Source organism: Ctenocephalides felis, unplaced genomic scaffold, assembly GCF_003426905.1.
Source record: "Ctenocephalides felis isolate EL2017-DRISC unplaced genomic scaffold, ASM342690v1 CF-g0.4_SCAFFOLD_00845, whole genome shotgun sequence".
Taxonomy (NCBI): Eukaryota; Metazoa; Arthropoda; class Insecta; order Siphonaptera; family Pulicidae; genus Ctenocephalides; species Ctenocephalides felis.
This window is the reverse complement of record NW_020536999.1, coordinates 67,497,687-67,522,964: the sequence shown is the minus strand read 5'-3', so window position 1 is coordinate 67,522,964 and position 25,278 is coordinate 67,497,687. Positions and strand designations below refer to the sequence as shown.

The 25,278-nt window shown below is 30.9% G+C and overlaps 2 protein-coding genes and 1 pseudogene across 2 annotated transcripts; 2 read left to right on the top strand and 1 right to left on the bottom strand.

Moving 5' to 3' along the window:
- The first annotated feature begins 4,291 nt into the window (after positions 1-4,291).
- Positions 4,292-11,311, top strand: LOC113387655. Its single transcript, XM_026625017.1, has 6 exons — positions 4,292-4,344; positions 6,216-6,342; positions 6,622-6,885; positions 7,267-7,324; positions 10,844-11,070; positions 11,237-11,311. Exons 1-6 carry the CDS (start codon positions 4,292-4,294, stop codon positions 11,309-11,311), a joined length of 804 nt encoding a protein of 267 aa, XP_026480802.1.
- A 6,083-nt stretch (positions 11,312-17,394) lies between these two features.
- LOC113372558 lies at positions 17,395-20,037 on the bottom strand (annotated as a pseudogene).
- Positions 20,038-23,297: 3,260 nt separating this feature from the next.
- Positions 23,298-24,381, top strand: LOC113387646 (nucleolar protein 6-like). The gene is made up of 3 exons (XM_026625005.1): positions 23,298-23,717; positions 23,854-24,004; positions 24,284-24,381. Exons 1-3 carry the CDS (start codon positions 23,298-23,300, stop codon positions 24,379-24,381), a joined length of 669 nt encoding a protein of 222 aa, XP_026480790.1.
- The last annotated feature ends 897 nt before the right edge of the window (positions 24,382-25,278 follow it).

The window sequence follows — 25,278 nt, the reverse complement described above, 5'->3', positions numbered from 1 at the left end:
TTAATATATAAAAAAGAAAAAACTAAAGACAATATATAGAGAAAAAAAAATATAAATATAAAAATAAACTATAATAAATCTCGAGGTATTTTCCTTTTGAGCCTGGTCGGCTGGCCTTCCTGGTATAAGTTGCATGCTAGTGGTTTGGATGTGCGTCATTCTATTCTTATAATTACAGGCAAACATTGATATATGTTCTTGAATTGTAGGGTATACCCGTGTCTTTGTGGAGAATCCATGTTGGCGTGTAGTGAGGAGCGTTTAATATTTGCCGCAGGAATTTGTTTTGTGCTCGTTGTATTATGTTTTAAATTGCTCTTTTAGCAGTACCCCAAAGTTGTAATCCGTAGGTCCACACGGGTTTGATTACAGCCTTTATATATAAGTAATTTGTTGTAAGTTGATAATTTGATTTTCTGTTTAAGAGCCAATAATAATTTTTGAAGATTAGATCTATTTGGGTTTTTTGTTCTTTATGTGTACTTTCCAGTTGAGTTTCCTATCTAAGTGAATGCCGAGATACTTTATGATTCTTTGGACGGAATAATTCATCGTTGAGTACAACTGCTGGGGCAAGTTTGGGTGCGAAGCGTGGAAAGTTATATGGATGATTTTGTGCTATTTACTTCTATCCTCCACAACGAAAACCATTTCTCAGCTAAGCTGAGATGGTGCTGAGGCTGTGAATGGAAGCTTGGAAGCTGCAGTCGGATCTTTGTTTGGGCGATGATGCACGTATCATCAGCAAATGTGGCTAAACTCGTGTCAGTTGAAGTTGGAAAATCAGCTGTAAAAATTAAAAATAGTGTTGGGGCGAGGACACTCCCTTGAGGCACTCCAGAATTAATTTCGGTAATATTTGAGTCCGTATCGGCGATGCTGACAAAAAAGTTTCTATTTTGTAAATAGGATTTTATTAATAGGAATAAAGAATCTGGTAAACATCTTTTAACTTTATACATTAATCCGGTATGCCATACTTTGTCAAATGCCTGCTTGAGATCCAAAAAAGCCGCAGAACAGTACTCTTTATTATGCAGCGCATTGTTTATACGTTTATTATTCTGTGAACTTGCTCAATTGTTGAATGTTTGTCGCGAAACCCAAATTGATGGTTCGGAATAAAACTTTGTTCTTGTAGGATTATTTTAATCCGTTGAAGAATTAGCTTTTCAAATATTTTCGATATGCAAGACATAAAAACTTATCGGCCGGTAGGAAGATAATAGATAAGGGTCTTTACCTGGTTTCACTATAAGGATTATTTTAGCTCTTTTCCAAGACTGCGGAAAAGTTTTCATTCTCAGTATAGAGTTATATATTATTGTGAGCATTCTAATAGCTTTCTTGGAAGTTCTTTAAGCATTTTAATAGAAATCCGGTCTGGTCCAGGTGATTTTCTAGAATTTGCTTTTGCAATTTCTTGGGTTACTTCAGCCGCAGTAAAACGATTAACATCATGAGTCACTAGCGACGGTGAATCCTGAAGAAAATCATAAATGAATTGTCATCATTAGAGTTGCATTTACGTGAAAATGGCTGAAATGTGAGGCGCAGGTGTTCGGCGAATGCATTAGTTTTTTTTCTTCGGACTTCTTGCCCATGAACCGTCTGTTTTTCTTAAAGGAGGAATTGGTACAATTGGTCTTTTCAATTTTGGTTGCTTTCAAAGAGAATAATTTGGTTCACTACTTGCAGAAAGATTATGTAAGTAGTTTTCAAAAGAAATATTTTATAATTTATTATTAAATTTTTCAGGTCTCTGCATGCACTGTTAAATTTTCTTTTATCTTCCGGTGATCTAGTTATTTGCCAATTCTTCTTAATTTCTTTCTGTGCAATGATTTTTTTAATATCTATGGGCACAGAGTGACTGTGATTGTGATTTAGAATAGGAGTGATTTTAAGCTGCTGCAATTAATGTATTTGTGAAGTTGTTGATACCGATATTCAAATCATTCTCACTTTTTAATGGAATATTACAGTTAATGGTGTCTTCGATGTATTCTTGGAAAAGAAGCCAATCGGTAAATTGTTTGTAAGCGAACTCATGACTTTGGTTGGAGTATTAGTGGAGTATTTAAGAATTACTGGTGAATGATCAGAACTGAGATCCAGACTTGAATTTATTTCAACACTCTCGTTTTAATATTTTGGCTACAAAAAAAATCGAGGAGGTCTGGAATTTTGTTCAATCAGTTTGCCAGTATGTGGGCTCACCCGTAGAAAATGTCCGAAGATTATTATTTATATGTATTATACAACGACGGCCTCTAGGTTGTATTAGTCTAGATCCCCAAAATGTGTGCTTTGCGTTATAATCACCTCCCGCAATAAACAAATTTCCAAGGCTGGTAAAAAAAGTTGTAAACTGATTTTCAGTAATAATGTGCCTTGGCGGACAATAGATTGCCGATACTGTAATTTTGTGAGTCATTAGGTCAATTAAAACATTTGTCGATTGTATGTAGTCAGTATAAAAAGGTTCTGTCTCGTAATGTCTTATGTTTGACTTTATGATAATGGCAGTGCCACCGTGAGGTCTGTGTCCGGGTGGGGTGATTTGTGGTATATGTGTGATAATTAGGAAAACGAATATTGTGATTTGTCTCGGTAAAATGCGTCTCGGAAATTAGCATAATGTCTACGTCATTGGTAGTTAAAATTGTTTGAGTTCATGGACATGATTGCTCAAGCCGTTCGAGTTCCATATGCAAATAGTTAGTTGCATAGACATAATTATTTTTTATTAGATAAAATTGTTGTTAGTAAATTAAGCATTATGCCCATTTTCTGTTCAATATTTAATCATGTTTTTAAGTTCTGTTAAGTCATTACATTTATTGTTAGTATTGTTTTCAGAGTTACTATTGTTTATTGAGTTCGTTGAGTTAGTCAGTAGGTAAAGTTGTGTTGTTTCTAGTAATATTGGAGTAAGTTACGCCCGGTCTTAAAGTAGCATTTGGTTTTAAATTTTGCACATTACTTGTTTTCTGACGTAATGAAGTGTTTTTTTTTTTCAATATATTCTTTATAGACGTGACAGCCTTTATAGTTAGCAGGGTGATTTTCATTACAAAGGACACACTTCACTTGGTCGACCTTTTTTCCCACTTGCATTTTTCTGTCAAGTGATCTTGAGCGCATTAACGCATCTGGGGGTGCGGTGGCAATAATTCTGGTATGACCATACTTTGGCAGCGAGTGCACTGAACAATTTCTCTAGAGAACCTCTTTGCCTCTATTTCTACTTTAGTTTTATATAAAAATCAATTTTATAAAATCTTTATATTAGGCTGTTGTTCAAGCTCAATTAAAAACATGTCAGAGGGAATTTGAGATTCTGCTTTTAATGTTCTCAATACGAACGACTTTGTGACCTAACTGTTGTATTTCATTTTTGAGCATATCTGTATCCGTGCTGAAATGTAGGTTTTTAACCACTATTTTGAACGTTCTTTTACATTTCTCCTGGAAAGAATGCATTTGAGTACCCCTCTCTTTCAGAAGTTTGAGAATTTTATTGTAAAGTTTAGCATTATCAAGATTAACTCTAACCCTAGTTTCGTCAATAACTTTTATTTGATAAAGATTTTTGCTTCACATTCTAAGAGTTGAGCTAATGGTTGATATCACTGCCTCATGTATAAAATTGGCGGCGGTCTGTTAACTGGGCTGCATTATCACTCGAGTCTTCGGTATTAGGATTAGCTAAAACTTCATATATATTGCTTGTGGGAGTTGGGTTTAGCCAGTAGTTCGAATTTGAAGATGTTTTTTTGCATGTTGATTCTTCATTTAAATTTCTTTGAATTTTGTTTCTTACTTCAAACCATTCTGAATCCTTACTGGTAGTTGCTTCTTGATTAAATTCATTTAGGGAAATTAAGTCATTTTTCTGATGTAAAGAATCTTCTTCAACAATATCTGTATTAGACCTCTTATACTTGTTAGCACTCGTTAGACCTTTTTCGGTTTGACTGGGGAGCATTCTAAATCCATCTGATCGGTATCCGTATTTAAAATTTTTGACATTTTCAAGTAAAGTTATTAATTCCCCCGTAGGGGAATATTTCTCTATTACGTACTCACGCAGGAATGTTTCTATTCAAATTTTTAGACCAAAATCATAAAATTCCTGCAAGTTATTTGCAAATTTAATAAATTTAATATTTCTCAGTATTATGAATGTCACAATATGAAAAATAATGAATAAACCAAGTTTCCTAACTTTTGTTCAAATTGGAATTCACCAAGTGCTTGGATCCAATAACGGCTAAATGAATTAACCATGAGTCAAAAATTCAATAAGAGCCAAAGATTTCTTTTTAATTTAATTGCACTGTGAGTTTGGCAGGTCGTGTAAAATAAAAATGGAAGTTAGCGGTGAGATAAATCGAAAATGTACAGGTTTTTAGTAAGATTTGCTTGTCAATTATGTATTTATTTTTGAACATAAAAAATTCATTATAAAATAAAAAGACAAATATATCGTAATTCTATCAATTATGAAAGCACTAAACATTGTAGCATTATTTCCTTGCGACTCAAGCTGTCTAATCTTTTATATAAAAATGGAGCTCTCGATCAAATGATTCGGTAAAACTCGAAAACGGCTGAACCGATTTGGCCAGTCTTAGTCTTGAAAAATTCGTCCCAATCCAGAGATGGTCGGAAAGGTGAGATATTATTTCCAAATCGCATAGAAACTTTACATTTTTAATTTGAAAATTTTTGTAGAAGCTTAATTTGAATAAAACAATGGACGGTGGCTAATAGGTGAAATTTCAAACGTTTTTGACAGATGGTGTTCAATTACGTTTAATAGGATGTTTTACGTGATTATTATTTAATTATGATTAAATTGTAGTAAGTAGTTTTGTTTGTAGTTTTATTTATATACTAAAACGTTAGTAAACGGGCCGCAAGTGTTACTAGAGACTCAAAATATCAACTTTTTTGAAATGTTAATATGAAAATGCACTTTTTGGCATATTTTTCTCAAACACGGTGCTCTGAAAGATCGCATTTGTATAATTATATACTCCTTGGCATTTATGAAACATTTTCTAGGTTATATTATTTTTTATTTATGTTATTTAAATTCAGAACCAAAATTTGGTATTGATCAAAGGGACATTTTGTCGAATAACACTTTCCCAGTTATAATTTCCTAGAATTTATCGAAGAATAGATGGTAATATATGAAAAGTAAAAAAGATGTATAACCAGCTAAAACCTTGATTTGAAAACGGTAATTTTTGAAATGGGGGAGATAAACGGTAATCTTTGAAAATCCATAATAAAAGTATTTTCTTCCGTTGGTAGTTTTTAAGCATTAGTTAAAAATGCAATTATTTTGTAAAATGCCTTTAAATTATAATAAGGATTTAAACCTTTTTGTCACCTACCCGTTTCAAGTTACCCCGCCTATAGGGTAAAAAGGTCTAGATAACAGATTTTTAAAAGACATCAAAAAAACACATTTCTACAATGATGAAGTAGAAGGCAGTTTACTTGCACGTAGTCAGATAATTGTTCGTTTGATATGTGTTATTGTTGTGATATAATTGTTATGGTTTTCACAATATAGTTTTTATTTGCTGAAAGTCAAATTGGACCTTTATGCCTCGCCCTGCTCTACATATATACTTTTTATTAAATTTACTTTAATTCATCGAATGTTACTTAAAACTTTTCAAAAAGCAGGTCAAAGAAGAAATACTTAATTCATTTTCTATCTTTCCTCGCAAAAATTTGAAAATTTTGTATAAGCTCAGTAGTATTATTTACAATTATACACAAAATCCCAAATCCAAAAAGAATCTGAAAAACTTGAAACGTAATCAATAAGTCAAAACACCAAAATGACTTGGATGGATTATAATGTTTTTTATAGAAAGTGTATAAAACTTCCAGTTTAATTGTATAGACAAAATATAGACAAACTAACGGCGATTATTGTTTTTATAATACCTCATTGTTTGTAGCATTCAAACAACACATCCTTATACACTTGAAGTATTATATTTTTGATTCTCTAGAAATTGTTTAGAATATACCTTACTTACTTACTTAGCAAAACAACGTTTGCCGGGTCAGCTAGTTCTATATAAAAGTATAAGTTGCCATTGGAATTATCTTCAGTTATATGTCTATATAATAGACATATCACTGAAGAGTCTATATAGTATTTAAGCCGATTTTTTTTTCAGATCCCTGAGCGGCTCGAACGATTCACCATTCGAACCTGAACCGATCGTAGATGCCGAAGAACGTGAACGTCTTGGAATGCTGGCACAACGCGATTTTTTAATCAGGAGTTATGGATTAGTGGAGCATGTGAGTTGAACAATGTTAAATCTATTTAAAAGGGACCTACTTATATTAATGTTCTACAAATTGTCTTAGAAGTTTAGGTTTCCAAATGGATGATCAATTTCAATGTTTCAAAAAGTCGATTTCCTTCAAGTTACGATGCCATACTCCGCTTTGTATCATTTTATGACTATCATAAATATCCACTTCATAAAAAGATTCATAAAATATCATTTTATTGGCACTAACTGTAGGTAGTAAAAAGGAGGCCAATAAATGTACATATTTTTTTTATTATTTAAGATCTACTTAGCCTTAGAAAAGACTGGCTCTTTGCGTCAGAACGACGAGCGTAAGTACGGCATGTATGCTCGTGCTCAGCAGCAACAACAACAACAGGTGCACAATCAACATCTGCATCAGCAGACAAATCAACAAAATCAGCAGCCAGCCCCACTCGGATCCATTCCGATTACTGGTGCTCAGACGGCGAGATCGGCGGTTCTTCCAGCCACTAGACAAAGACACTCGAGAACCTTGTCTCCTGGAAGCACTAAAGCTGCGAGTGTAAGTATTATACGATAAGATACGAATTTATATATATATATATATATATATATATATATATATATATATATATATATAATGGGTAGTGCTGCCCTAGGGCAGGTCCGTGAGCTGAGTTAAACTCCAACTCGATTCAGGGAAGAAGTAGTGTGAGAGTTTTTCCCATTTCCATTTCACACCGCAGTGCCCGAGATGGGCTTATTTTCAATTGGAAACATATTTTGATCTATATTTTCAATTGAACATGGACATCGCGCTGCCCGATGTCAGGTTGCCAGAGCGGGGAATCGAACGCGCGACCCTGTCCTATATATATATATATATTATATTATATTATATTATATTATATTATATTATATTATATATAATTATATTTTTTAGTTGAGTTCCAGGCCGCAGCATGGAACGGCGCGTGTGCAGCATTCTTCAAGTTTAAAAGGTAGCGATAATGATGGTTCAAGCTAACGATTTTATTAAACAAATTAGATTAATACTAATTTAATGGTAGCACTCATGTGATACGTTGTTGAATAATCTTGTACAATCATTTTACTTTATTCGATAATTTTATGTAAGCCTAATTAGGACATGACTACAAGTCAATGGTGCGATGATCCAAACAGTCGGCTTAGCTCTAATATTATTATTTAGCCATCCGAGAACGAATAAGAAACAAATTCTTCGTAAAGACTAACTACTTTAATGTTAATTTTTGTAAAAATGTATATTTGAGTTTCTATTTATATCTACGAATACAATCAACCCTCTATAACGTGATGAGAACGTACTAAGTAATGCGGAAACTGTGCTATAAAAAACTCGGATTTAACCCACCCATTTCGTAGCGCGTTTTATGGAAATCGGCTATCGCGTTATAAGAAACTCAGCGTAAGTACATTTCAAATCATTCATACCGCGTAATATAAAGACGAATAAAATACACGATCGATTATAAATTATTTTTATTGAATTGAAGAGTTTGTATAAAGATATGATGAAAAATATATATATGATGAAAGATATGATAAATTAATTTAAATTTTAAATACATCAAATATAGATAAGCCGTTGGTTTGTTGAATAAGATAAGCCAACCGCATCGTTGAACAATAAATTCAACAGAGGTTCTAAATCTTCAGTCAAATTTATCCCTTTTAAATTTGGAGTCTACTGTATTTTCTTATTTTCATTTTCTCGTACACTTGAGGCAGGTGCATCAATTAATTTCTTCATTTTTCCTCATTTAAAGTGACATATTGTAAAAGAACGAAGGGTCGAAAGTAAAACTTATTCTAGCTTACAATATCTAGTTACAGTGAACCCTCCATTAACGCAACCAATGCGTAGCGTGTAATATGGGAATCGTGCTATAAAAACCTGGATTTGTCGTGCAATCCAGACTAATTTGTAGTGCGTTCTATGGAAAGTTGTTATCTCGTTGTATGGGAATCGTGCTATATGAAATAACTAATTAGTACAAATCGCAGATTTGTTTATTTACCTGAGATGCCAAACAAAAAGAAAACATCAAGCCAGCTTCGATGTTGGCCAAATTTTCCTGTACCTGCTTTTTTACTTTACGCATTACGCATGCCTTCATGCGTCGAATTATTCGAAGTCGGATCGAATCCCGATTTATAATGTATACAGATATAAAAATGATTTAGACTTAAAAAATTTTAAGTGGTAAAATGCTATACTAAATTCCAATCAAAAGAATTTAAAAAGTAATACATTGTTTTTATGGAATTGAAGAGAGTATTTTAAAAAAATAGAGCAAAAGCTAAAAAAGCGATTTTAGTTTAAACTAAAAAACTAGTACTAATGTTCCGTGAAAGTTTGCCAAAGTCAAAAACTCATTCATAGGTTGCGTGGAAGGAACACGTTAACCATTTTTGGCTCCGCGTAGTATGGAAATCGTGTTTCCATAGTACTGAGTTAACGGAGGGTTGGTTGTACTAGTTTTTTTTTCTACCGCGCGGAAGAAACGTATGGTCTGTTTCCTATAACGCGCTGTGAGAGTAACGCGTTATAGAAAACCTTTCGCAATTTTAGCTCCGCATAGTATGTATATAGTGTATATATGGAGGGTTGTCTGTATTTGTTTTTGTTTTTGCATTCAAGTTTATACAAAATAACATTCTAATTTTTGTGATAGTATAATATTTCATTCATAAATATATTAAGATATAATTATATATGCTGAGAACACTCACTGAGTGATTTTGCATAGTGTAATACATTTATTGTTAAACGATGACACCATAAATCTAAAGATTCGTTGTTAATATCGTATTTTACACATTTTCATTAACAATGCACGTTTGGATTTAGAATAAGCTGTGATTTAGAATTGTGATATTTGAGATTTTCCCTAGTTAAATATAATTGACATAATAAGTTGTTAGCAAAAATGTAACTGCACAACTTTAAGCGCTTTTATACGATGTGATTGTTTTAGCTTATCTTTAACTCTTCTAATAATAAGATGTTAAAAAAAGAAAGTTTTATCGTGTTAATTTGAGTGATATTAGGTAATTTACTCATAAAAAATTCTTAAGAAACTTTAATGAACACTTGATTATTTGATACAATTTATTATTAAAATTACTTATAAGTAAAAGTGTGTTACTGATCCTTAAATAAAAAATTGTTTTTCATGACTTAGATCGATATACACATATTATCAACTAAGTATTGGAAATTGTTTCATAAAATCCTAAAAAATTGCTTAATCATTAAATTTTTTATCGCCTTTAAAATAGACCCTATTTGAACTAATGGACATATGCCAACAATTAATCCAATCTCCAAAGCTCTTTTTAAAAGCCTTTAAAAGGATCTCCTTCGGCACCCTAATTTTTACTTAGTGGCATCTATCGACCCAAAGCGGTTCTAACAAGTGGCAATTTATGTTTTGGAAAGAAAAATAATTTATAGGATGATGAATCTAGTGAATACGGTGGTTGTTCCATGATATTTTATGAGTTTTTGGCGAAAAAAGCGTTTACAATATGGGTCTTATGGGAAGAAAGTTCAACACTTGTGGAACGTGTCGAACAGCAAATTTGATGGTGTAATTGATTCGTCAGATTCGATAAGGTCAAAAGCAGAACATCATTTAGGTCCTTAGAGCCTAAATGATGGTTTTGCAGTACCATTTCCTCGATTGAGGCAACGTTTTCATTCATTGGAGACTTGGATGGACGTTCAGATTTTTCACGACTCAGCTTTCTGCCAATGCCTTATACCACTCAAAGCCAGAATTTTTGAGAAAGTACAGTTGCCATGGGTTTATGAATAACATTCAATGATTCAACGTACAAAATTTCGTTCAAAACACAAAATTTAAGACAAACCCTTTGTTCAAAAATTTTGTTCATTGTAATGATTGCCAAACATGATTGTAGTTAACCGACGTAGTTGAATGCAAATAACAAAATACTTAACTGAAGATGATCAAATTTCTCCGTAATATTAAGGACAGTTGTATCAACATCTCAGCAAAAAAAATTAACATATACACGGCAGCCTCTTTCTAAAAGAGCAATTCCCGATAAATAGTTGATAGTATAACTAATATGTTAAGTATTGATGAAATGAATTGATGAAATCGACGGCTTTGAAAATTTCTGACAATTTTACCAATACTTGTTAATTATATACATAAAGTCGCAAGTATAATAAAAGTTACTAACATATATTAACAAAATTGTTTTTAATTAACCTTCCAGTACTACTGGCTTACACAAATTGTGTGATACAAAGCCCAAGCAATAATTCAACAAATTTGGCCAAACACCTAAAGCGGCCAATGAATAAATGGTGCGATTAATTTCACTGCCCATTGTTCCCTTTTAACAAGCAACGTTGTCAAATTTATCGAATTATTGTTATTATTATTTAGAATAAAAGTATCATTTTGTGTTTCTTCTCATCATTACCCATCTAATAATAGCATCTCTGAGTCTACAATGCAACGAGTTGCCCATGTACGTAAGAAAGTGGCCAGAAATCGACATGTCGGGAAGTAACACCAATTCTCTTCCAGCAAACACCAACAGTCTCAATTTTGTTAACAGCAGAGCTAAGGAACATTCAACGTCGTCCACTAGTGTTCCTCAAGGGGCTGTCAATAGAAAGAACGATAGCAATATGGATATCAATAAAGTTTACCAGAAAATTGTAAGTAGATACTTTTTTGATTAACCATAATTATTAATTGATAAACGAATAGCAATAGATTGCTCAGGCTTTTGGCTCGTGATTTTTTTCTCCTAAATCTTAGATTTTTTTCCAAAAATACTTCAATTGAGGGCAATATTGGATTGGTATTAGTTTTCAAATACAGGATGAAGGTGATATTGTACATTACAATGGTATACCCATTGCTCATGTGAAGCGCATTGTTTTATTTAACAAATAACCTTTTATAACCTTTTTGTAACCGTAATGCAAACTGTTAACAAAAGCACAATTATATGAATGCAATACATAAAAACTGCCCAGGTTTTGATCAAAACATTGAAAAAGTTGTCGCATTGGCGCGTACACTAGACACTTCTTATATTTATTTAATTGCGAAATAAATCATTCTGAATTATGCGATAAAGTTACATTGACTACAATGAATCAAAGATTATATTATTACCTTAAGAAAAGAATGCAGTAATAATTGATAATATAATTTATTGTTGTTTTTAATTCCAGCGCGCAAATTCAAAAAGATATGCTACATGACGGTATGAGTCAAGTCTTCTGTATTACCATTAACGTGCTTTAATTTTGTAAAAACAATTTTTCCGGATTATAATTATGAAACTGTTTAAAATAAAAACTGTAGTTAATCATAGATGTAACTGTTGTTATTTCCTAGCAATTACGTAACAACAAATTTTAAATATATATATCCACATATATATGATATGTCCTTAGTTAACTGATTGTTTTAATAACATTTTTTATTTCTAAAAAAATAATTAACAAAACATAATACGATTGCAATTCAAAACTTGAGTTCAAATAACCGATTATTAAAATTTATTATTTTGCCTTGCCTTCCTCTCCGAACGTAAATTATCAAATTGGCAATAATAGCAAATAAGTCATTATCAAATTTGGCAATTTGGCTAATATAAAAATTTGTAAACGAGCTGAAAGTTTAGTAAAAATATATTCTTCAGATCTCGAGCCCTCTTAAGATGAAGAATTCGTTTTAAAATTTTTTGAAAGATGTAAAAAAATTGACTTAAAAAACTTTTTTTTATAGTTTGATTTTTTTTTGAAAGTTATGAACTTTTTACAAAGCAATCGCGCTGCATAGCTGTTTCAGAGACGAAATATCGAAACTCACATACCATTTTTCGAAACGGCTGGACCTTCCTGTGCCAAACACTAATCAGCACGTATCTCCATCAATATAAATCTAATATTTTTTTAATTATTCAAGTCGATTTCAAGAACACGGATTAACCGATTTGAATAATTCGATTCCTATTGATAAGAAGACGTGTTGTTTAATTATTGGCCAAGGCAGGTCCAACTGTTTCGAAGATACGGGCCAGAATTCCAAAATTGATAATTCAATTATTGAGGAACGGAGCGTCCAATTACATTAAAAAATGTGCATGTATTGACAAAATGAAGAACTGCTCAAATTTGTGGGAGGCACGTCTAGCGGTTTCGGTGATCCAATAAAAAAAATTGGAAAAGAAGCATTTGGCGATCAAAAGTGATTATTAGACATATGCACATCAAACTATCAGATATTTTATAGATAATTTGATAATAAGTATAAATTTTGTATGCATCGGTTCTATAACATTTTTTATCGCGCTTACCCGCTTCTGTGTTTTGTGTCTACGCAGCTGAAGCAGCACGATTGTTTTAAAACAGTTTAAAATTTTTAACATATTTCAAAATATTAAAAAACACAAAATTTTTAAAAAGTCTTTTTTTTAATTTCGGGAAGTTGCAGCACTTTGCAATAAGGCACGATGCAATACAAGTAAAATGTTTTTTCAATTATTAGGATCGGACGCCCCGTTCTCCTAAAAACTGAGTTGCCGTTTTTTGGCACTTCTTGCCCCGAATCTTCGGAACGGCTGGACCTGCCATCGCCAAAAACTAATCAGCACGTTTCCTTATCAATACAAATCGAATGTTTTTTGAAATATTTAAATCGGTTGATCGGTGTTCCCGAAATCGTCGACGAAAATTTGTATCCGCACACGCGCACGCGCACACAAACACATACACACACACATACATCCATTTTTTCTAAGGTATGCCAAAATATTCAGAAACTTTTGAAACGTAAAGATATATAAAAATTTTCATTTTCGATTTTTTTTGCGATTTCTATAACTTACCCTACGCTAAGTTAAAAAAAATTAAATTTTGGAATAGGAAGTTCCAGCAATTAACCACACAAATTAGAACATAATTAGAATAAAGTGTTAATTAAATAAAATTAAGTTAACACAAACATTTATACTATACATTTTTGTGAAAAATATCGAATGGAAATCGTATTGATTACTTCATTATATACTTTTTAGCTAAAGCGAAAATATTATTGTCTAAATATATTTAGAAATAAATAGTTAAAACTCGAACTTTTTCACTGTTTATAAACAGTGAAAAAGTTTGAGCTTTAACTATTTATATTTCTTTCTTTACGTAAAATTAACACTTACAACTACTTATTTTATACCAGCGTTGCTTCAAAATATTCGAAACATCTTAATCTTAACATTTGAGAATTTGAAGTAGTTTTGCTTTTTTCAAAAATTGCAAATGGTGACTGATTGCAAATGGCTACTTCTCCATAACGTTTATACTCGTCGATCACAGTTAACTAGTTACTAATGAATAAAATATTATGTCGATTTATTAAAACAGGCCTTTGCCAAAATCTGAAATTAAGAACAAATAATTTAATAAAATTCACATTTTAAGCGTATGATAATTCTTAGTTTATTATTATATACATTATATTCTTCTATACAATTCAAATATAAGATAATAGTGTGTTTGTCTGTGAATGTGTGTATGTGTCGAATCTATTTTGCCTTCTTAAACGATACATCGTATGGGGTGTTTAAAATGATTAATTGGCAAACTGACTATACTCGACTAAAGATTTTTTTAAAAACTTTAAAAAAGTGTATTATTTTGTTTCCATACGACGTCCTCATCCATTGGCTTCACCCGATAGCAATAATTGAAAAGATCTACAACAATGTCAATAATACAAGAAGCGCTCGAAAAATACAAAGTTTTTTTTTATTATTTTATACTACAGAACATTTATAGAAAACATTGCTTTTGCTGCGCACAGTTCACATTATGATTGAAGTTTATTGAAATAAATATTTAAATTCAGATAAAATTGCCTTCGAATTGATCCTGGGTCAAAATGATCTTTAAATAGCTTAATAAGCTTGCCTCACCTTCAGTGTAATATAAATTAAAAAATTAAATATTATTACATAATTTCTATTTTCAAATGGTATTGTAGTATACATATTTGTTGAAAAATTATGTGATCAAAAAAATATTTTTTTTAAATAATATTGCACTGAAGATGAGACAAATTTTTAGTCTCGAAACATTTGCAATTCAATATTATTTGATACGGAGCAAAAAGTGCCGAAACTAACATTTCAATTTCTGAGAGAAACAGAGCGTCCGATTTGAATGATGCAAAAAACATTTTATTTGTATTGACGAAATGAAGAACTGATGAAATTTTTGGGTAAGCAGGACTAGCGTCCAATAAAAAAAGCTAGAAAATGGCATTTGGCGGATAAAAATGATTATTAGACGTATGCACATATAATTATCAGATATTTTGCAAATATTTTAATAATAAGAACAAATTTTGTTTACATTTTTATGGGTTCCGTACCAATATTTATCCGTTAGAATGAAATGCGGCGCTGACGCGCTTCTATATTTCGTTTCTACGCAGCTAACATATCGCGATGCCTTGAAAAAATGTTCAAAATTTCCAAAATATTTCAAAGTATAAGAAAATTAAATTCTTCAAAATGATCAATTCTTTTCAAAAATTTTAAATTTCGCAAATATCTATTTTTTTAGAATCAAAATTATAAGAAAAATTTGAATCTTTTTTAAAAAATTTAATTTTTGATACGGAAAATTCTAGCAATTTTCCTTAATGCACGATGCCATGCACCACTAGTTTTTTCTAAAAAAAAATTCAGTACAGTTGACAACACTATAACCTTTTTTCGGCTTGACGTTAAGATCTGGGACACCCTGTTTTTATAATTTTAAAATTGAAATTTTATTGCAATAATCTTTTTAAAGCAAAAATACATTCACAAAAAAGAAGTGCTACCTTTTCCTTTTACTTGAATTAGAACTATTGTTCCATTTGTTCTCTAAATTTGTTCATCTAGGCCAATTCTAGGCAAAAATTTTAAATAACATTTCACACATCATTAGAACTCTACATCCAGGCGTAATAGGTATCAAATCATTTCAAACCTGCATATTTTAAAAAAAAATTATATAACATCAATAATCGTTTTGAAATCTTTGAGAAAATATGAAAATATTTACATTCTACTAAAGTTTATTCTGAAATCATTTTGACCCAGTGAAATATCGGTAGGTTTAAATTAAACTGTGCATGACTATGAAAGAAAAAGCAAATAAAATGCTCCGTAAATCACGAATATCTTATATAAAAGCTTTTAGCTATATCGAAACTAAAATCGTGCAACCTGAACTGTTATTTTAGGTTGAAAAAAAAATCAAATTCTTTATACAAGTGAGCACAATAATTTTATACAATACAACTACAAAAGGCACACTCGCATTTCCAGAATATCTAAACGCATACAATAGTAAACTAGGGGGTAATTTTTACATTTTTGTTCTTTATACTGTGAAACATTATCACTACGTTTTTTGTTGTCCTTTGATTTATATTTCGATTATAATTAATACAAACTTAATATAATCATTAGTTTAACTCTAAATAAAAACTATCAGAGGGTATTATGCGTGTATATGTTTGTTTGTTCAGTGATCTTTTTTTTACAAATTTTAAATACAAAATTAAATATGTATTTTCTAGCAGATTGTAGGAATGGTGATTATAAATTAAATATAATTGTTCATCATTTTTGTTCAAATTGAGTATTTATGAATAAAAAAAATCTTAGAAAAACGTGATCATAAACAGATAAACAGTTGAGCTTCAAATTAAACTAATTGTTGATTAGATTCTAAACACATGCGTATTTATGATTGACAATTTATATGAAATCGAAACACTTGAATTTACTTTAAAGAAGTTTTCTTCCATTCCAAACAAAAATTACAATTAAAAAAAAATAATACAATTACTGATGAAACATTTTGCATTTTTAAATAGCTTAGCTTTAAAATATTAAATTTGTTCCTATACCAGTGAGTCTCATTTTGTTAGATAAAGCAAAATTAAAACACTCAGTAATTGTTATAATTTATGTAGTAGTATTGTAGTAAAAGCGTTTTTAGAGAAATACGCATGTGTTTAGGATACTTTTTACAGCTGTTATCAAGTCACTTGTCTAAAAAGTTATCGGTCATAACATATATACAATTGAAAATGGTCATAACATATATACAATTGAAAAATGATTAAATTAAAATAATAATTATACTATAATTATCTAGGTTAAACACAAAAGATATAAAAAACGTTCATAAAATTTGTGCTAGTTTATAATCGTCATCAAAAACACTATTTTAACAAGTTATGCACAAAATTCATCTGTTTATATCTTTTGTATCATGGAGAAAACATTCTCACTTTTAGCATACATTCAGAAACAGTTTGACATTCATTTCCCCACAAAAATATTCATCAGTCATCATATTTATATATTTATATATGTTCATAATAGATCCAAAAACAATAATAGTAATAACAGCGTTCTCTCAATAAAACTTACGCTGCCTTCTCTAAAACTTATTTGTCTATATTTATAATATTCACTATATACAATTGAAACAATATTCGGGATGATTATTTAAATGTTCCTTAATTACACAGCTTATGAAGTTTTTAATGATTTAAATGATTATCAAACATAAATATTAAGGCAAATGCTATTTACTTAGAGATCTATTCTGACTAAATATCTTTACTACAAAATTTCGATTTTTAACAAATACTTTTATTAGTTTCGTCAAATTCTAGTCATTGATGCATTATTCAAATATGACAAATTTGATTGTTTATATACAAGTTCCAATTTTTAAGGCTATGTTTGCACAATAGTACTTGCAATAAAAACTTTACTCAAAATGTTATAAATTACAAATATTTGCCAGAATAGACTAACAAGTCAGTTATCAATTAGTAAAATTATCAATTTTGTTAATTATCTGTTACTAGATAGCAAAATGTCTATAATCATATCACAAAATTGTTTGATTATTTTTATCATTATTGAAACAGATTATTTATTCTTTGATAATTATTTAAAACATTATTTTCGTAAGTTTTATTCAAAATGCATAGAACACTGTGCACTGATGTCTCTTCAAGAAAACTCACGGCTTGAATTTAACAAGAGGTATATTTTTTGAATTCAAACACTTGTCGCAGACCCATTCTGCATAAACTTCCGCTGTTAGTAATTGAAAAGCTGCTTCTGTCAATCCCGTACAACCCCTATAAAATTTAAAACAAAATTTTTACACAAAATAAAATAATAATTATTTGATTGGATTTATATTTCTCAAGAGCAAAATTGTTTATTACCTGTGAAACCAGAAGTTGCAGCCACTTTCACATAGTATTGCTTGATCATTATCATGTACCTCTTTGTGGCAAATTCCACAAGGGTATATAGGAGGCGCGTTTGGATTTTGTGGATTGAAAACCATTGGCTGGTCCGGAGGATATACTTTTCCCGCACTCACAGGCATTGGTTTTGGACCAAACATATTCATTCCACCCATTGGTCCATTCGGTCCCATGGGTCCGTTTGGGCCCATTGATCCCATAGGTCCATTTGGAATCATTGGACCATTAGGCCCTCCCATATGCATCATTGGCCCGTTTGGTCCCATGGGTCCACTCTGACTGATAGGACATCCCATTGACACATTCGGACCCATAGGCATGCCTCCCATTGGACCATTTGGACCCATTTGAGAATTCATCATCATTCCATTCTGATTCATTGCATTGTTTCCGCCCATAGGACTATTTCGGTTCATGGGCCCGCTATTGCCCATGGGACCACTGTTGGGTCCCATGCTAGTATTTGATGCAGAGTTGCTCATAGGTCCTATCTGACCCATCTGATGATTAATTTCCATTCCCATGGCGTTTAATGAACTATTGCTTCCACCCATATTGTTGTTACCGCCCATTGGACCATTTAAAGGATTTCCACCAGGAACTTGACCTGGTCCATTAGGACCCATGCTCCCATTAGGCGCTGTCATCCTTGGTCCTCCCATACCCGCAGGTCCATTGCCCATTTGTCCTAAAGGACTGTGCATTGGAGGTACCATAGGGCTGTTCAAGTGGCCTGAATTCATGGTATTCATAGGACTGCCCATAGGTGCCATAGGAGAGCCTAAAGGGAGTGAATTCATTGGACTACCCATGGGACCAGAATTCATAGGACTACTCATTGGTCTCGAACTATTTGGAACATTCATTCTCGGACCTCCCATACTTGATGGTCCATTACCCATTGGCCCTAGTGGACTATGCATGGGAGGTCCCATAGGTGTGTTACCCATATGATTCATAGGATTCATTGTGTTCATTGGACTGCCCATTGGACCACCCATAGGTGAACCCATAGGCATATTCATAGGGCTGCCCATAGGTCCTGCTGTCATAGGACTTCCCATTTGCCTTGAATTATTCATGTTGGGCATAGGCATGTGTTGATTGGGCATTCCCATATGCCCCATGGGACCTCCCCAAGGAGGTCCACCCATATGATGCGGATGGTGATGCAGATGAGGGTTCATACCAGAATGCGGAGGTCCATTATGACCCAGCATTGCCAATGCATTATGTCCCATCGGTCCATTGTGAGACATAGAAGATGGAAATGGCATATCATCAAAAGGATTTGAAGCCACAATAGTATCACCAAATCCAGAACATGGGGGAGGTAGTAAGTCTTGTAGACTGGGCGCTGGTGTTGGAGGTAATTGGTTGCTGGCTGCGCTTGCATTTTTCCGTCTCTTTTTAGGATTACTAGGCGCGGGTGCGGTATGTGAGGTGCCTCGTTTGGAGGTTTGAAGTCAGGTGGCCCTAGACCAGGACCAGCCATCCTGTATGGGGCCATGCCGGCAATATTATGGCTCATTATGAACTACTTGTTAAACCATACCAATATGTATTGTTTTATCACGTGCATTGTTTCACTTTATTTACTAATAGAAAATAGTAATAAACCTTCAAGAACCTGCAAGGAAAAGTCGAGGTGAAATAAAATTCTCAATAATAATAAAAATGATCATAGTATTTATGTCTTCATAATTATTATAGAACAAAAGCCAAAGTTTTTAGAATTCAATAACAGTTACTTTCTTCATTGCAACAAAATACAAATAACGTGGAAATATATGTGAATCTAAATGACAAGTTAGAAACCGAGAGCTGGCACTAGAACATATTAAATGCAATTTTATTTATAAGGATTGCAACATTACATAAATTAAAGAATTACTTCGGAATACTAAGTTATTTTACAAATTTATTATAAATCATCCAGAATCCAGCAGTATTATATTAATTCGATTTCACAGCTGAAATAATTAATCTCTTACAATCATAATCGATATTCCCAACTTTAATACAAAAATAGTCATAAAACAAACTTTATTTCTGCACCCACTTGGGGGGTATGCATAAATTTAGACCTCACATCATTATAACCAAAATTTATATACGAAGTGTCAAACGTGACTTGAAACTTCATCCAAAATGCAGAGTATAAACATACAAGCAAATCCATATGAATAATCTGACAGGGAACACTCACATAATGATATTAATTGTTATTTTTCTACCACATTAATATGTCACTTCTCTTCGAATTATAATATGGACCATTGCAAGTTGCACATAGTACTTCAGGACGACACATCAAAACACACAGGCGATAACTCCTTGCTTAGTGGATTTATTGTATAAATTAGTCGTTTTAACCATTCATGTGACGGCTCTATTAATAAACTTGACACTAAATTCAAGCTTAAATCTATAAATATACGCCAATAATAAACAAATGTTATTTATTAATATCGCCAGACAACCAAACACACGCTACTTTCTTCATTTTGGTTACTTTTAGCTTCTTGTTTACATGAACAGATGGCGGCAGGCGAACGCGGATGTGTTTGCCATAGAAATGTCAAGCGATTCGACAGAAAATACTTTTCATAAAAATTCATAACAAACATTAAAATAGAGTTAGTAAATGATACATTTGACTTGAAACGTATCATCGCAAAATATTGTTTTTACTCAATAAATTGTTTGGTATTATCTAATTAGATTTATAATTTTAATAAGTGTAAATAAAGTTTTGTACTTTAAAATACATGTCATAATAAATATATCTACATTAGGTAAATTGAAATCTTTATTAAGATTTAAGATATTTTTAATTAGTTACCCTGCTAAAACTGTCAATAATCATAAATATACTATTAAAGTCGATAAATAAAAATAATGGTAGAAAAGGTAGAAAGGGTAGAAAGATTTTCAATGAATGAAATTTTATTAAAGTTACTATTCGTAATAAATATTAATTAATTATTAAGTTAATAATTTATAATTAATTATTACGAAATAGTGAAAGATTTAAAAATAGATTTAATTTACTCTATGTTGGTAATGTCCGGTAATGTCAAAGTCATTCATGAGATTTTAAGCTACAGTTCTATTTGTGAAAAAATGCTTTTCTAATAATTGTACTTTACAAGATTTATTTTGATTATCTTGTTAATATCGTATCGTAAACCAATTATTGATGCATTAATATAACTTCGAATTTATAATTACAAGTATACAATAAATTACTACTATTGGAACTCATCTAAAAGTCTTTAGACAATCAATATATAAGAAATGATATAAAATCAACTAGTGGTGTATTGCTTCGTGCCTTAAGGCAAATTGCTGGAACTTTCCGTACCGTAACGAAATGTTCGAGAAATATTAAATGCTTTCAAATAGATTATTATAAATACATACTGTAACATTGGTTAATATTTGTAAGAATTAGTTATATACTGAATTACAAAGTTAAAATATTTACTCAGAGTATATAGTGGTGGTCTTCAGAACTTTAGCTAGAATCAGAACTCAAATCTGAATTATTTTCTGTATATAAAAAAAATTGAAAAAAAAATTAAAATGAAAAAAATATTTTTCCAAAAGCAATCGTTTTGTCAACACAAGTAGAAAGTTCTTTAAATCATTCAAATCGGACGTTTTAGTTCTTTCAAAAATTGCACGTTTTTGCACATTAGCTCTATACCTCCGAAACGGCTCAGCCTGCCTTTGCCAAAATCTAATCACCATTTCTTACCATCATTACGAATCGAACGTGTTTTAGATCATTCAAATCGGTTGATCCATTCTATTGAAAACTAACATATTTAGTAAGTAAAGCCGCTGGACCTGTCTTATTTAAAAACTAATCAGCATATCTCCCTATCAATAGAAATCGATTGCTTTTTGAATTTTACAAATCGGTACATCCGTAAGCCCAAAATCGTTGACGAAAAATTGTCTCCACACATACAGACACACAACCACACATCCATTTTTCTCTTATGTATGCCAAAATTTTCAGAAACCAGTAAAAACGTGAAGATATGCAAATATTTTCTTTTTCGATTTTTGGCCCATTGCTATAACTCACCTTATGGGAAGTTAATTAACTAGTTAACCTAATTAAAATATATACAAATTATTTTATTCAAACTATATAAACTGTAGAATAAATAATATCAAAATACATTAAAACGAATTTAATATTAAGTAGTAATAATTTATACACAGATCTTTATTTTTTTATTTATTTATTTTTTTGCATAGATTTCTTACCGATTAAAAATAATATAATCTACACATATTATTGTAGTTATACTCTAGTTCATAATATATTGCTTTACCTTATTATTGGCATCACACTGTAATATTAATAAAATCATAAGCACTGAGAAGTAAGAATTTGTCCATGGAGACGCAGCTTACGCCCTTTCGCTCTTCTGGCAATTGGTATGTACATGTACGCGCCATGTGCTAATATCATAATATATTTCAAATTGACGTGTTTTTTTTATTTACTATTAGTAATATTCATATGTGCTTGTGTAATTTTACAGTATTAATTATATTATTTTGTTTCTTGTTAAATCTTAAGAACAATAAACATGACATTGCTTAACAAAAGAAAACGAAGAAAATGTAAGGAAGTGAGGTTATGTCTGATAATTGATGTATATAGTTAGAATAATTTTTGGTAGAGAATGATATGATATTTAATAACTTTCCATAATACATTTTTTGCTAATATAACTTTCTCTTATTTCGTTCTTATTTATTGTACCTTTTTTATTTGTATTTTATATTTTCTTTAAAAGGTAAACTTACTTTTGAATGTATGCTTTTCTTTACATTGGTTGCTTTTACAAATTCTTATTATCCATTTTTAACATATTTTACAATAACTTATATAATATGTTATTATATATTATTTGCATTATAATTGTAAACTGTGATGAGGCAAATCAGGCTTTCAAACCTTTTTGATTTAGTACTGTATGAATTTTATTGTTAGTGCAAGAGTAGAGTAAACTACTATTCATATTTACATTATATATATATATATATATATATATATATTCCCCGCTTTGGCAACCTGACATCGGGCAGCGCGATGTCCGTTTTCAATTGAAAATATAGATCAAAATATGTTTCTAATTGAAATAAGCCCATCTCGGGCACTGCGGTGTGAAATGGAAATGGGAAAAACTCTCACACTACTTCTTCCCTGAATCGAGTTGGAGTTTAACTCAGCTCACGGGCAGCTCTAGGGCAGCAGTACCCATTATTATTATTATATATATATATATTTCTGGGTATGTGTCAATTATATTGTACTTTTTTTAGTTTATTGACTCAGAAGATGACTCCCAAGGTTCTGAAATCGATTCACAAGATGAAGAACAAACGGAAGTTGGAAAATTGTTTTGGCCAAACCAGAATCTACTGATGCTCCAAAAGCTAAGAAACCTAAAAATGATTTATACAAACAACCCACCGTAGAAGAATTAAATCAATTAAGAGAAACTGAAAATCTTTTTACTCAAATTTATTTAGATTGCAAATCGAAGAAATGTTAAGCGAGGTTAAATTAAAATCAAAATATGTAAAATTATTCACTACTTGGTATGAAGAATTTGCTAGTGTTATTGGTAGTCTCAAGGATAAAAAAAATGAATATGAAATATCAGATCTTATTTGGTTAGAATCTATGAATGTTAAATTTCCAATAAGTGTGGATTCAAGAGAATCAAAAGGCGTATTTAAATTTTATAAACCAGCATCTGTGAATATTGTCGGATCTTATAATTTAAATGTGACATTAGGCAGTATAGTTAATATTGACATCAGTGTAGAAATGCCTAAGAAAATGTTTCAAAAGATGGATTATCTGAATCAAAGATATCATAAAAAGCGTGCTATGTATCTATGCCATATTGCTAACAAACTGCAAAAATCTAAATTATTGAAAAGCTTGAATTCTTCCACAAAGGTGATATTTTAAAACCTTTGCTTAAAGTTACACCATTAGGTAATTTAAGCAAGCACATTTCAATTATTGTCCATTCGACATGCGAAGAAGATAGTTTTAAATTGAACAGATTTAATCCTAGTAAAAGCAATGTTAGAAAAATTGGTTTACTGGAGATGGATCAGAGGATTCAGAAGCTGGGGAAGCAACTCCGAGATATAATTTTTCGGTATTGCAAGATTTGGCAAGGAGTGAAAATGAAGCCTTGAGATTAAGTGTTTTTGATAAGAATCAAAATTTAAAAGATGGTTTGATTTTGTTGAATATTTGGCTTAAGCAGAGACAGTTCGATACAAGTTGCAGAGGTTTTACAGGGTATATAATGTCTATGTATATGGTATATCTAGTGAAACAAAGGAAGTTAAATAATGCAATGAGCAGTTACCAAATATAAGAAATGTTTGGAACAGTTTAGGTATTTTTTCATTTTGCTGCAAAAGTTGCTGCATGCGTTTATTAAAATTATTTGAAGTAAACACTTACCATTCTTCATTTATTTTAAATTTTGCTAATATTTTTTTTTTTAGCAAACAGTATGTTGCATGAGCATGGGATATCTCTATATTCGGGAGAATTAAAAGAAAATCAGCCTTCACTTCTTGAGTTTGATTCAATTATGATGTAGTTTTTGTTGATGGAACAGGACATATGAATATATGCTCACAATTGTTACTAGATGTGTACTTGAGGGTGAAATCGGAAAGTGAAAAAGCTGTTAAATTGTTGGATAATGCTAATATAAATGGATTTCAAGCATTATTCATGAATTCTATGCCATTTTATAGACAGTGTGATCATATTGTACAGTAAGTAAAATGAGATTGTAATAAAATAAAACTTCTAGGAAATTCGAAAACATCTATACATAACACTAAATTTTGTAAAAATGTTTACATACACTTTAATTTTTGGATTTTGACTTTTTATTTGATTTTTTTGCAATCAAATTGCAGATAAATTAGAACTATTAGATGGATTACCAAGAATGTGCAGAGTTTTTCTAGTTTTGTTAGAAAATCAAAAAAAGAAATTGTTCATAGAATTGAATAACTTTGAATCAATGACTTTTTGTTGTCTTTCGTTGTCTATTATAATCCCTCATTTATAAAACTTATGGTTTTCATTAGTAAAAAACTAAATTCGGTGCATTTTGATATCATTAAATTTTTATTCAAGGAGTTTTGTTAATTTATTTTAATTTTTTTTAAGTTAGTATTCAAGGAGTTTTGTTAAAAAAGAATATTAGAAATTGAGAAGCAAATTTGCAAAGTTAGATTAAAATTACAGGTAAATAATGTTTGCTTTTTAATTTCTAATATTCTTTAATTTTTCTTTTTTTAAGTTTTTTTTTTTTATACATAATATTCCAGTTAAGCTTTTTATTATTCCATATTCATCAAATATTATTTATATAGTTTATTTATGATGATTTATGTTTTCATTATTTATTAGATTGAAAGTTCAGGAAAAACTATAGATTATAGCATATATTTAATATGCGATTTAAAAATATTACTGACTA

What these genes read in the sequence shown, in the direction of transcription:
- LOC113387655 (XM_026625017.1), top strand. Translation starts at nt 4,292, where the DNA reads ATGAGTCAAAAATTCAATAAGAGCCAAAGATTTCTTTTTAATTTAATT. An exon ending in GTTATGGATTAGTGGAGCAT is followed by an intron (nt 6,343 to 6,621) that starts GTGAGTTGAACA and finishes TTATTATTTAAG; the next exon opens with ATCTACTTAGCCTTAGAAAA. An exon ending in GAAGCACTAAAGCTGCGAGT is followed by an intron (nt 6,886 to 7,266) that starts GTAAGTATTATA and finishes TATATTTTTTAG; the next exon opens with TTGAGTTCCAGGCCGCAGCA.
- LOC113387646 (XM_026625005.1), top strand. Translation starts at nt 23,298, where the DNA reads ATGTTAAGCGAGGTTAAATTAAAATCAAAATATGTAAAATTATTCACT. An exon ending in GCTTGAATTCTTCCACAAAG is followed by an intron (nt 23,718 to 23,853) that starts GTGATATTTTAA and finishes AAGCAATGTTAG; the next exon opens with AAAAATTGGTTTACTGGAGA. An exon ending in GAATCAAAATTTAAAAGATG is followed by an intron (nt 24,005 to 24,283) that starts GTTTGATTTTGT and finishes TTTTTTTTTTAG; the next exon opens with CAAACAGTATGTTGCATGAG.